General features: G+C 34.7%; 1 protein-coding gene across 3 annotated transcripts in view; it reads right to left on the bottom strand.

Annotated features, from left to right (window-relative positions):
• Positions 1-13,451, bottom strand: part of ATAD2B (ATPase family AAA domain containing 2B) — a 162,303-nt gene that overhangs the window by 16,386 nt on the left and 132,466 nt on the right. For all 3 annotated transcript variants that reach the window (XM_046661905.1, XM_046661906.1, XM_046661907.1), the window contains one exon: positions 11,755-11,914. In XM_046661905.1, the coding sequence (XP_046517861.1) occupies positions 11,755-11,914 (160 nt within the window). The remainder of the gene's footprint in view (positions 1-11,754; positions 11,915-13,451) is intronic.

The following is a 13,451-nucleotide window of genomic DNA, read 5'->3' as shown; positions in this document are numbered from 1 at the left end:
ACTGTGGTGAAGAATATAATATATCCTAAGTAAAAGTGACCTATTAAAAACTATGACAGAAACAGACAAATGCAGCAAAACACTCTAAGCTAAAGAATGCAAGATGGTATATAAATTCTAGGTAGATCCAGGAGGGAAGTGCAGACTCCCTAGGAAACTACACCTGAAATTGGTACTAAAAGCAGAGTTTCTGCTTTACATGGATCCAGAAGTCCTTATTCATAAATACCACAATGTAAACAGTGACCCCTAGAGCTGTGCAACTCTGAGATATTCAGAGCCAGGTAAATATATCAAAGTCACTTATTTTGTAACAGTATCAAGAACTACAACCCAAAGTCTCAAAATAATACCTGCTTTTTCATCTCTAGTAAAGGCAAAAAGTATAAAGATATATTTTATTTTATTTATAATTTTTCTTATTAGAAAGTCATAACAGTTCACTGTGGAAATCTTACAAAAACAAACATGCAGCACCACTGGTATATTTCCTTCCAATATATTTTCTCTTAACATTCATTCAATCAATATTGATTGTCAACTGTACCAGGAGCTGAGCCAGGAGATGGCTACAGCGCAGTGAACAAAATACACGTCTCCACTTTCAAGAAGCTTTTTGGACTACTATAGGAAAGAGATATTAACCAAATGATCTTTCATACACACATTTAATACCTCTCCCACCCACTCCCTACCCCCAAAAACCTATGAATAACAGCTTGATGAAAACCTACAGGGTAATGGTGTGGGTGCCAATTTAGATTGGGCAAGTCAGGAAAGGCCTCTCTGAAGAAGTGGCATTTAAACTAAGACATGAAGCATGAATTGGAGTAGCCACTGAAAGAGTAGGGAAAGACCAATGCAGGTTCAGAAAATACCATGTGAGAAAGTTCTGGAGTAAAAAGATCTTGGAGATTTCGAGAAACTGAAAGGTACCCTGTGTGGTTAGAACACAATAAGCAATAGGCAAACGGGAATCTGATTGTATTTAAAGAATTTTAGATTTTATCCTAAGAGCAATGAAAAGTCGCTGAAAAGATTTGAGCAAGGAAGTAACAAGATTTAAATGAACATCTTTATAAAAGATCACTTCTGGCCATTATCTGGAGATTGGATTGAGGTGGTCAAAAATAAAACCAGGGAGCATAATCAGAAGGCTCTTTTTTTCAATGAGAGAGGATAGCAAATTGAACCAGGGTAATGGTATGGCGGTGAAGGAAGATTACAGGAGTGACATGTGTTCTATATGACACAACTTGGTCATGAAGCAGGGGATGAGATAAGCATCAAGGATAATTCCCTAGCGTCTTGCATGAAAAGTAGGGGGATGGAAGCACCACTCATAAAGATGCAAAAAACTAGAGAATAAATAGAAAAGGAGGAAAAGAAGTTAGATGTCAGTGCTGGTTTAGAGTTTGATATGCCTAAAAGATATCCAAACAGAGATATCATGTAGAGAAAGGAATACAGGTCTCAACAATTTATGACCAAAAACCACGACTGCATAATCTGAATTTATTATTTAACATACTGCACTTCCCTAAGTATTTTTTTAAAAAACTGATTACAATATAACAGACATGTAATAAACTGCACATATTTAAAGTATACATTTTGATACTTTTCACATAAGTACACATCCATATCAGCTTCACTATAATCAAGATAATAAATATATCCACTGGCACCAAGTTTCCTGGTATCCCTCCCTTCACCCTTTCCTACAACCCTCTGTTCTCAGGCAACTACAGATCTGCTTTCTGTTACTATACATTAGATCATATTTTCTACAGTTATCTAGTTATATATAGAAGCATATATTCTATATAAACAACATAGTATATATATAATTCTAATATATTTGTAAATATATATATATATACACACACACATAAATGGAACTATAAAGAAGGTATTTTTTTTTGTCTGGATTCTTTCACTCAGTATAACTGAGATTCATACCTATTGTTGCATGTCTTGACACTTCTTTCCTTTCTATTGCTGAGTAGTATTCCACTATTCAGTATAATACAATTTGTTTATCCATTCACATGTTGATCGACATTAGAGGTAGTTCTGAGTTTTGGGTATTATAGACAATGTCACTATAAATATTCAAGAACAAGTCTTTGTACGGACATATGCTTTCATTTCCCTTGTGTTAATACTTAAGAGTGGGAGGGCTAAGTCATACAAGAGGTGTATATTTAACATTCTAAGAAACTTCCAAGCTGTTTTCCAAAGTTGCACCATTTCATACGCCTACCAGCATCATAGTTCTAGTTCTCCACATTCTTTCATCATTTGGTATGGTCAGTCTCTTTAATTTTAGACATTTTAATAGGTGTTTAGTGGTATCTTATTGTGGTTTTAATTTGCATTTCATTAAAGATAACAAGGATGAGTATATTTTCGTGTGCTGATGTGCCCCCTGTATATGATTTTTGGTGAAGTGTCTTTAAATCTTTTCCCTATTTTTAAATTTGGGTCATTTTCTTATTATTAAATTTTGAGAGTTCTTTTAATATTCTGGATACAAGACAGCTTTTATATTTAAGCTGTATTATCTACTTTGAGTTTTTTGTATATAGATAAAGGTAATTTTTTTGCATACTGATATCCATTTGTTCCAGCACTGTTTGTTGAAAAGACTATACTTTCTCTACTGAACTAACTTTGTACCTTTGTCAAAAAGCAATTGACTCTACATATGTGGGTGGATTTCAGGACTCTATGCTGCTCGATTGCTTATTTTTCAGTCTTTATGCCAATATTACACTGTCTAGGTTGCTGTAACTTTGTGTCTTGAGATAAGGTGGTATTAAGTCTTCCAACTCTGTTTTTACTTTTCAAAGCTGTTTTCACTATTCCAGGGCCTTGCCATTTTCGTATGAATTTCAGAATCACCTTGTCACTTTCTATAAAATGCCTGCCAGGATTTGGATTGGGATGGTATATTGAATTTATGGTTCAATTTGGGAGAAAGGACATCTTCACAATATTGAGTCTTTCAATGCATAAATACAACATATCTCTCCAATTTATTCAGGTCCTCTTTAATATTTTTTAGCAATGATTTGTAGTTTTCAATGTACAGGTCTGGTTTATCTTTTGTCAGATTTATATATATTTCATGTTTTTGCAGGTTACTTTAAATAGTAATTTTTTATTTCAATTTCCTATTGTTTGCTGCTAGTATATACAAATACAACTTAATTTTGTATATTGATCTTGTATCCTGCAACCTCACTAAACTCACTTATTAGTTCTAATAGAGTCTTTGAAAGTTCCACAGGATTTTCTACATAGACATCATGCTGTCTACAAATAAAGACAGTTTTACTTCTTCCTTCCCAAACTGGATGCCTTTTATTTCTTTTTCTTACCTTATTGCACAGACTGCAACCTTCAGTATAATGTTGGGTAGAAGTGGTAAAAGTGGACATCTTTGCCATGTTCTTGATCTTAAGGGGAAGTGTTTAGTCTTCCATCATTAAGTATGATGTGAAGTCTAAGCTTTTTGCAGATGTCCTTTAATCAGAGCAAGGATGGTACTTTCTACTCCTAGTTTGCTTACACTTTGTAATTAGAAGTGGATATTGGATTTATCAAATGCTTTTCTGCAATGATTGAGATAATCATATGCTTTTTCTTTCTTAGTCTGTTAAGACAGTAAATGACGTTGGTTTTCAAAATTTTAAACCAATCTTGTAATTCCTGCAACAAATTCCACTTTGTGAAAATTTTGTTTATGTTCATGAGGGACGTTGGCCTGTAGTTTGTTTGGTCTTTTTTTCCCTTGTAGTATCTTTTTCCAGTACCAATATCAGAGTAATGTTGTCCTTACAGAATAAGTTGGGAAGAATTCTCTCCCCTTCAATTTTCTGAAAGAATTTGTGTAGAATTGGTATTATTTCTTCTTTAAATGTTCAGTAAAATTAACCAGTGAAGTCTTCTGAGCCTGATGTTTTCTTAATGGGAAGGTTTTTAACTACAAACTCATTTTATTTAATAAATAAAAGCATTATCTATTCACAATATCCATTTCTTCATGAGCTTATTTTGCCTCTTTCAAAGAATTTGTCTAATTTACCTAAGCTGTCAAATATATTGGCATAAAGCTGTTCATAATGTTCCCGTATTGTTTTCTGCGTATCTGTATAATATGTAGTAAGGTCATATCCTTCATTCCTGTAATTGGTAATTTGTGATTTCTCATTATCCTGATCAGTTCTACTAGAGGTTTACCAACTACTGATCTTCTAAAAGAACCAGCCTCTGGATTCACTGGTTTTCTCAATTTTTTTCTGCTTTCTATTCCATTAATTTCTGCACAGATCTTTATTATTTCCTTTCTTCTAATTACTTTGGATTTCATTTGTTCTTCATTTCCTAGTTTCTCAAGTTGGGAGCTGAATTCATTGATTTGAGACCTTTCTTGTTTTCTTTTTTTAAAGATTTTATTTTTCCTTTTTCTCCCCAAAGCCCCCCGGTACATAGTTGCATATTGTTAGTTGTGGGTCCTTCTAGTTGTGGCATGTGGGACGCTGCCTCAGCGTGACCTGATGAGCGGTGCCATGTCTGCGCCCAGGATCCAAACTGGCAAAACCCTGGGCCGCCAAAGCAGAGCACACAAACTTAACCACTTGGCCATTGGGCCAGCCCCACTTTCTTGTTTTCTAATTTAAGTATTTAGTGCTAAAATTTCCCCATAAGTACTGTGTTAGCTGCATCCATAAATTTTGATGTTATTCAATTCAAAAACTTTTACACTTGTCTTTTGATTTCTTCCTTGATCCAAAGGTTATTTAGAAGTGTGATATTTAGTTGCCAAATATTTTTTTCCACATAACCTTTAGTTATTGATTTCTAATTTAATTCTATTTTCATCAAAGAACATACTTGGTATGACTTGAATCCTGATATACTTAAGGAAACTTGTTTTATGACCAGAACATAGTCTATCTTGGTAAACATTCCAGTGCACTCGAAAAGGTAGTGTATATCTGCTGTCATTGGGAAAAGTGTTCTATAAGTATGATCTACTCAAGTTGGTGGATAGGGCTGTTCAGTGTTGTTACTGATTTTCTGTGTACTAGTTCTATCTAGTTTTAAGAGAGGGGTATTGAAATCTCTGAGCTTTATAATTATAAATTTCTCTATTTCTCCATGCAGTTCTATCAGTTTCTGGTTCACAAATTTTGAAGCTCTGTTATCAGAGGCATAAATGTTTAGAATTGTATGTCTACTTGATGCTTATGAAATAACCCTCTTTATCTCAGGTAACATTCTTTGGTCTGAAATCTACTTTGAGAGAGTGACATCAGCATCATGGTGGCGTGAGCTATTCCCTTAGACTCTCCCTGCTAAGATACAACAAAAATGACATTCATATATCAACAGAGGACATTCACACAACACAAAAGATGTCTGAGGGATCCACACATCCATACATCTGAAGGTGGAGGTGCTGGACCCCTGGAGGAAGTAAGGGGATCTCCACTTCCTCCCTCAATGGCAGCAACCCAAGGTGTGGGACCAGGCGCAACTCTGAGAGGAGAGCGGGGAGGGGTGGCCCTCAACAGGGATCACCTTCACTCTCCAAATTCCCTCACAGCCCGTGGGAAAGCCCCACAGAGAGGTGACTAAGCTACTGTGGTGGTGTCTTCATCAAGCCAGCACCCCAGGAGAGCAGATAGCGAAGTAAAGTGAGAATGCCTCCGGGATTGTACAGGCAAAAGAAAACACCCCTCCTCCTGCGCTACACTGTAGCTCAGCTGGTCAGCCAGAGTGCCTGTGCATACAATAGAAAAGTAGCAGCTGTGAGTGAGTGAGGAGGGAACATGGCAGGCTCAGAATACACAGCTCTTGACACTCCAGACATTGGCAGCAGGTGGAAGCTGTGATCAGATACTATCACTATGCAGAGGTACAAATCCAAGCCATCAAACAGTATGAAAAACTATACTGATACCCCAGACAAGAAGGAAAATGACAAGCACCCAGAAGTCAACCCTGAAGGCACAGAAATTTATAATCTAAATTACAGAAAATCCAAAAAAGCGATCATAAAAAAGCTCAATGAGTTACAAGTGAATACAGCTAGACAGTTCAATGAAATCAGGAACTTCTTGACAAAACAGATGAACTATAAATAAAAACCAATCAGAAAACAAACTAGGATCAAAACAAAGAGACAACCCAACAATTGGGAGAAAATATTTGCAAACCACAAATCTGACAAGGGGTTAATCTCCATAATATATAAGGAACTCATACAACTGAACAATAAAAAAACAAACAGCCTGATCAAAAAATGGGCAGGGGATATGAACAGCTATTTTTCCAAAGAAGATATACAGATGGCCAATAAACACATGAAAAGATGTTCAACATCACTACTCATCAGGGAAATGCAAATCAAAACTACACTAAGATACCACCTTACGCCTGTTAAAATGGCTATAATCACTAAGACTAAAAATAACAAATGTTGGAGAGGGTGTGGAGAGAAGGGAATCCTCATACACTGCTGGTGGGAATGCACTATGGAAAACAGTATGGAGATTCCTCAAAACTAAAAATAGAACTACCATATGACCCAGCTATCCCACTACTGGGTATCTACCCAAACAACTAATGTACAACTGAAATCTCACATTGATGTAAACTACTATGAACTCAATAAGAAACAAACAAAAAAAAATCAGAAATGTTGGATAGGCAAAACACAATAGGTGAAATAAAGAAAAATCTAGACTCCCTGAATAACAGAGCTGATATTATGGAGGAGAGAATCAGCACTCTGGAGGACAGAAATACAGAAATGCTGCAGATGGAGGAGGAGAGAGAACTAGGACTAAAAGGATATGAAGAAATTCTCCGAGAAATATCCAACTCAATTAGGAAATGTAACATAAGGGTTACAGGTACTCCAGAGAGAGAAGAGAAGAAGAATGGAGCAGAAAGCTTGTTCAAAGAAACAATAGCTGAGAACTTCCCAAACCTAGGGAAGGAGCTGGAAATACCAGTGAAAGAAGCTAACAGATCTCCTAATTATATCAATGTAAAAAGATCTTCTCCAAGGCATATAGCAGAAAAGCTGGTGAAAGTCAATGATAAAGAAAAAATATTAAGGGCAGCAAGGCAGAAGAAAATAACTTACAAAGGAACCCCTATCATGCTTTCAGCAGACTTCTCAGCAGAAACCTTACAGGTTGGGAGAGAATGGAATGATATATTCAAAATTCTGAAAGACAAAAACTTTCAGCCAAGAATACTCTATCCAGGGAAAATATCCTTCAGATATGATGGAGAAATAAAAAACTTTCCCAGATAAACAAAAGCTAAGGGAGTTCATCACCACAAGACCCTTCCCACAAGAAATGCTCAACGCAGCCCTCATACATGAAGAAAAAAGAAACGGTTTCAGAAGGCTTGAGCAAGGAGATAGACAGGTAGACAAAATGAAAAACTTGCAGCTCTCTGTCAGAATAGGTTAGCAAACAATTATATAACATTAAAGATAAAGGGAAGGAAAACAACAAAAAAATGTAATCTCGTCATTTTAACCAAAAATTCACAATACAAGATGGAATAAGTTGTGATAATAATAACTTAGAAGTAGAAGAGGAAAAGGATGGAATCCACTTAGTCTAAGGAAATAAGAGGCTATCAGAAAATGGACTATTTCATCTACAAGATTTTTTATACAAACATCATGGTAACCACTAAACAAACAATCAGAACAGAGACACAAATGACAAATAAAAAGAAAACCATCATAGAGAACTACAAAACTGAATTAGGGCTCCAAAGGCTAAAGTGAATCTGTAGCTTTATTCCTAAGCAATTGGTACAAAACAGAAGATTTTGAGAAGACTACAAGAATAGAGCTGAAACTTCAGTAAAATTAGCTAAATGATGGTAAGTATATGAATGCGCATAAGGGCTAGAGGTGGGATGCACTACAAGATAAAGAAGGGAGAAGTTAAACACAATATATCACATATCTATAAGATAATAATTAGGGTCAAATATCTGACATGGGTCACATTTAGTACCTACAAGTTAAAATTTTTCCGGCTAGTAAATTTAATTTCTGTCCACATCATCCTCAAGGGAGAGAATCTGGGTAAACACTTAGGCAACATGTATAGCTTTCAAAATGTGGCTTTTGTCTTCTATGTCTATATTAGTTTTTTCCCCAAATGGCCAAGTGTGTGCAAAACAGAACATAGTAAGCTTTCAAATACTCATGGGAGCTTGTAAAAGTAATACAACATTCACGTAATTTCCACTTGCTACACAACAGACCCTGGGGTTGTTTTCTAATACATAACAAGTGGTTCTGTTGCTAAGAAAAAAAACAAGCTTCTTGACTAAAAACATGACATAATCTGAACAGAGCCGAAATCATGCTTTTGAATTATATCACACTTTATGCATCTAAAACAGTGAAGGAGGAAAGTTACAAGTGTACCATATCAACTCTAACTATGAGACAGAAACATATTTTTTTTGATTATATAACAGCATTCTGTAGTAAAAGGTTATTATGCACCAAAAACCATTGCTTCTTTCTTAAAAGTAATATCATTTCAATGTGGTTATAATTAAGTTACAAAAGGGGAAAAAAATCTGGATTGATCTTCTCAACTGGCTTTCTCTAATCACTCAAATTCATTTTTCACTATCAATTCCTAGATTATTTCCAAAATAAGATTAACTTTTAAATATGGTTGAGGGAATATAATAAGCACAAAGAACAAGGGGTCATTCTAAAGCAAACACACAGGTGTCCACTAAAGAACCAATTTATGAAAAATTAAAGCACAATTTAAATAATAATGATGATAATGAGAATAAAAATATGAACAACTACCTTATGGAATGCTTACCACATCCCAGGCACTATGTTAAGGGCTTAATCTATTTAGGTTGAACCATATAAAAATGGCAATTTCATAAGATTTAATCTAACACATTTTCTCCTTTAATCCCTACAACCACCCAAAGAGAAGAGTACAACAATTATCCCTATTTTGCAGAAAGAAAACTAAAATTTAGAGGATTTAACTTGATCAAGTTAAAGAACTAGGAAATAGTTGAAGTGGGACTAAAGCCTAGGTGTAAATCCACAGCCCAAGTTCTCATTACCTACTATAGTTTCAGCAACCTCTCTGTCTTGAAAAACTAAGAGAATGAAGCTGTAGGTACTCAGGTACTCTCATACATTGCTCAAAGCCACTATAGAGACACTTGTACAGGTTGTACCTTCACCAAGGACCCAACAAGGGAATCCTAAATGAGGCTGAGAGCAAGCCCATTCTTCACTACCCAAACTGTGGCCCTGCTGCAGAATGCCATCTACACTGAAAAAGAAGATTCCTTCACTCACACAACATTGCTATATTGGCTGACAGTGGCCCTGATGCTGTTGGCATTAAAAACCTTAAAAGAGATATATATTCTTTGATCCAGAAATTCCACTCTGAGGAACTTATTCTAAGAAAATAATTAAGGATGTATATAAAATTTCTGCTATGAAGATATTCATCAGTGTTATAACAGAGGAAAAAACTAAAAATTCTAATACGTCCAACAATAAGGTATTAGCTACTTTGGACATCTATATGATTAAAATAATGTGGTAGAAATATATTAACTCACAACCTTTTCACACAATACTACATGAATGATAAAGTTTATGAAAACTATATTTTCATTTTAAAAAAATACTATGCATGTAATACATTTATGTGTGTAAGAGAACACTAGGTAATAGGATTATAGGTTACTTTAATTTTCTTGCTTGTTTTTATCTTCATAAATGTTTGTATATGACATACGTAATAAAAAGTCAAAAGAAGCTAAACAACAAAAGCTACAAGAGGCAAATGTCCTAATACAAAGCTTAAGAACAGTTAGATACCAAGTACAGCAACATAAAATTGTATTCTGTCTCTCAACTGGGAATTAGGATATGTGATTTGCTGTGGTCTAAATCTAGACAAGAATACCTAATTTTGTGTGGACATGAGAAATCCAGATCATTCTAACATGTGGCCTGAGTTGACGAACCACTGCCCATAAATACAGACAGAAAGGAAAAACTGTATTCTAAATATCTTTAGATAAATGAAACTTAAATGAACTTTTTAAAAATAAAAAGCATCTTCCTTGTATATCACCTGTTGAAGAAACAGAATTCTCAATAGAATGAGAAAGAGAATAATGGCCCCTGTCAGCTGGGAACTGGCCTGGCACTATCAGCTAGGCCTTGGTGTGCTCATGTTGAACATAAACAATTTTATAGAATACCAATTTCAGAAAAGGCCACTCTGTGACCACGATGAACCAAAATGAAAACAACCACTCTGGAATCATGTCTGAACACAGATAAAAGCATGCACATTGTCTTGACCACAAAAATAGGCAAATATAATCCCATCCTGGATAATATGAATGACTGCTGCTTTACCAATGACAGCTTTAGCCTTGCTCCATTCTTCTTGCCTTCCAGGTTCTTAAAATACCTAATCACAAAATTATTCCCACTTCCTAAGAGCATCCAACCTACTGCAAAGCCCTACTTCCTTAACTCCTCCACAAAATCACTTAACACAAGCTCAAATTCTATATGGTGCCCCATGACATTAAAGGGGTTCAGAACAGGCCTCCCAGGATGTGCCACTTTGGCATGTGGATATTTTGAGCTAAAGGCAATCAAGACCCTGTGGGCTCAAGAAACTTTTACCTCTCCTTTAAAAACTTTAAATTGGGGGTCTTGCCCATAATAAGAGTTATTACCAGAAATAAATTTTTATGACTTATCTGCATGGCAGAGCAAACCTCTAATCACTGAATATCTGCTCTTCCTATCATCCTGTAAATTACCCTACTACCCTCTGAAGCCTCAGGCTCCTATCCCATTCCTTAGCTCAAGGTGGCATACATGCCTCATTTTACCTTTTTGTCTCTGATGCTCTCATTTATGTGGGGTCCCTGTACATATGCAATTAAATTTGATTTTTTTCTATTAATCTGTCTCGTGTCAATTTTATTCTTAGACCAGCCGGAAGAACCTAGTAGGGTAGAGGAAAATTTCTTCCTCCCCCACAATATATATTCTCCCTTGTTATAATCAATCAATAAATGCATCTTGTTTAACTACAGCTATATTCCTGGCAGTCTTCCCTGGAGGGCACTGAAAAAGGTGGGACTACAGACTTGAGTACAGGGTGGGATTAGGAGTGAAAAAAAATAAAATTACATAAAAATGTCTACAATGTATAGAACAGATAACTTGTACCTAAAGGGGTCTTTTGATAAGTAAACTTATCCTATAATGAGTTCCTACAAATTCAAAATTCCCAGTGTTTAGCAGCACTAGTGATGTTGACTAAATAAATAAATTTTAAATTAAATTCTCAATTACTCAGTTTTCCATATTACCTGAACAAAATAAGAAGTATAAAAAGTAAAAGGTAAATGAAGAAACTAAACCCTAAACATAATACCTAGGATAATAAAATCCTCCAATTAAAGTATATTATTTAATTTAATAAATTAACTTAATAATTATATTTAATATTTAAGTATATTATTAGTTCCTCATCAAGAAGATTCTAAATACAATAATACATCATTAAAATTAATTTCTCTGTCTGAAACATGTGCACACTTTAGCATTCACACTTTAAACTATCTTTTCATTGGTCACCAAAGTGAACCTGCCGAGTGCATCCTTACCTCCTGGGTCCTTATCTGGATTGTACTCTAAAGCATTGCTACAGATGAGGTCAATATCTTTCAGGAAATCCTTAGCAGTCAGGTAATTATGCTTATCAATTTTAGTTATTACTGTTGATAAATCCATTGGTTCCTTGATCACTTCAAGATAATCTGAAACCTAAAATAAACAGGATATTTTAATGAAAATTACTTCTGGTATTTCATATGATCTATTCATAAAAACACAAAATGAAACCATACAGTTATTTAAAAATTAAATCTAAATATCTAAGAAATAATTACAGATAAGGATAAAATTATAGAGCAATTTATGCTACTAAAGTTACTATGTCATAATTTCCATGAAAAGCTTCAGTTTCAAGACATATCCAAATCAACTATGAAATGTTTCTCATCTTGAAATACGAAACCAATTGTGCCAGGTTTTTTAAAATTCTTTAGACATACCTGAGAGAGAGTGTGTGGGTAAAAGCACCCAATTAGCATCAATAAATGTTACTGCAAGAAGATTTTTTTTTTAAAGGAATATGTTCTCTGGTGAATCTCTTTAAAACATTTAAACAAAAATTTTCTTTCTTTTTGAGTTTTACAGAGTGAATCGTTTCATGGAAAGTGTTTTCTGCTCCTTTGGAGTCATTACAAACATTTTGAGCCAATTACATAACAAAAATAAGTACTGCTTTCATGACTAGTAAAAGATTTGCTGGACTTGTCCCTAAATAAATCTACAAGCAAAAAATACACTTTGCTCTATGTGCTGATTTTCTGGGAGATAATCCAAAATAGGATACAATAGTCATGATTTGCCCAATAAATTGTATGTTTTATACTGCTTGACCAGGAAGAAAGCTCTATCATCCTATATATCCATTGCTTTCTCCAATGCAAACTCAAATCAAATAATTAGGTCTGATATAAAGGCATGCCTTAGAAACATCTAATTAGTTCAGGACCAAATTCTGGGGATAAGGTAACTTCTGCTTTATGACACTAAAGGGTAGTTCTCTCCACTGCTAATGGCACTGGCGCTTTGATAGTTTTTAGTTTACATACATAAATGCACATATATATTTATATATATCTTATATATGTTTTTAAAATTTTAGGTAGGTGTGTGTACATGTTTTAGTTTATTTTTCAACCTCCAGGAGCTGAGAAGCCAGTCTACTCCTTATAGGGGAAGTAGTGGAGCTATACTGAACAAGCAATAGTTCAAAAGATACTGGTTGGATCCTTGGCTCTGGCACTTGGCCCACCTTGTATTATACGTGGAAAATGTTTTATAAACTATAATGCACTATAAAAATTTATATTATTAAAGACTATAAAATTTTTGCACCTACGCTTAATTTTAAATTCAACATTCATTTTCTAAACTTTTGTTTTCTTTGCAATCTGCTTTGGAATTTGATAAGGTTTTTAGTCATTTCAAATTCATTATTTGAATATAAATTTCTGCGTTTTAGGTTATCTAAATGTTATCTTGCTGTCCCCTCTCAATCCTTCCCAGAGAACCCTATGTTTTCAGCTTTAAGAGCAGACAAAGAACCAGTAGCAGGATGAACCTGAGAAGAAAGAACAAAGGAGGAAACAAGAGAAAACATAACTCTTAAATAAAAGTTTTACCTGACCAACATCTTCTATCCCCTTCCACTGCCTTACCATCATTTATAAAACTTTTACTCTTAGCACAG

Source organism: Equus quagga, chromosome 5 (genome assembly GCF_021613505.1).
Source record: "Equus quagga isolate Etosha38 chromosome 5, UCLA_HA_Equagga_1.0, whole genome shotgun sequence".
NCBI lineage: Eukaryota > Metazoa > Chordata > Mammalia > Perissodactyla > Equidae > Equus > Equus quagga.
This window is presented reverse-complemented; position numbering and strand designations above follow the sequence as displayed.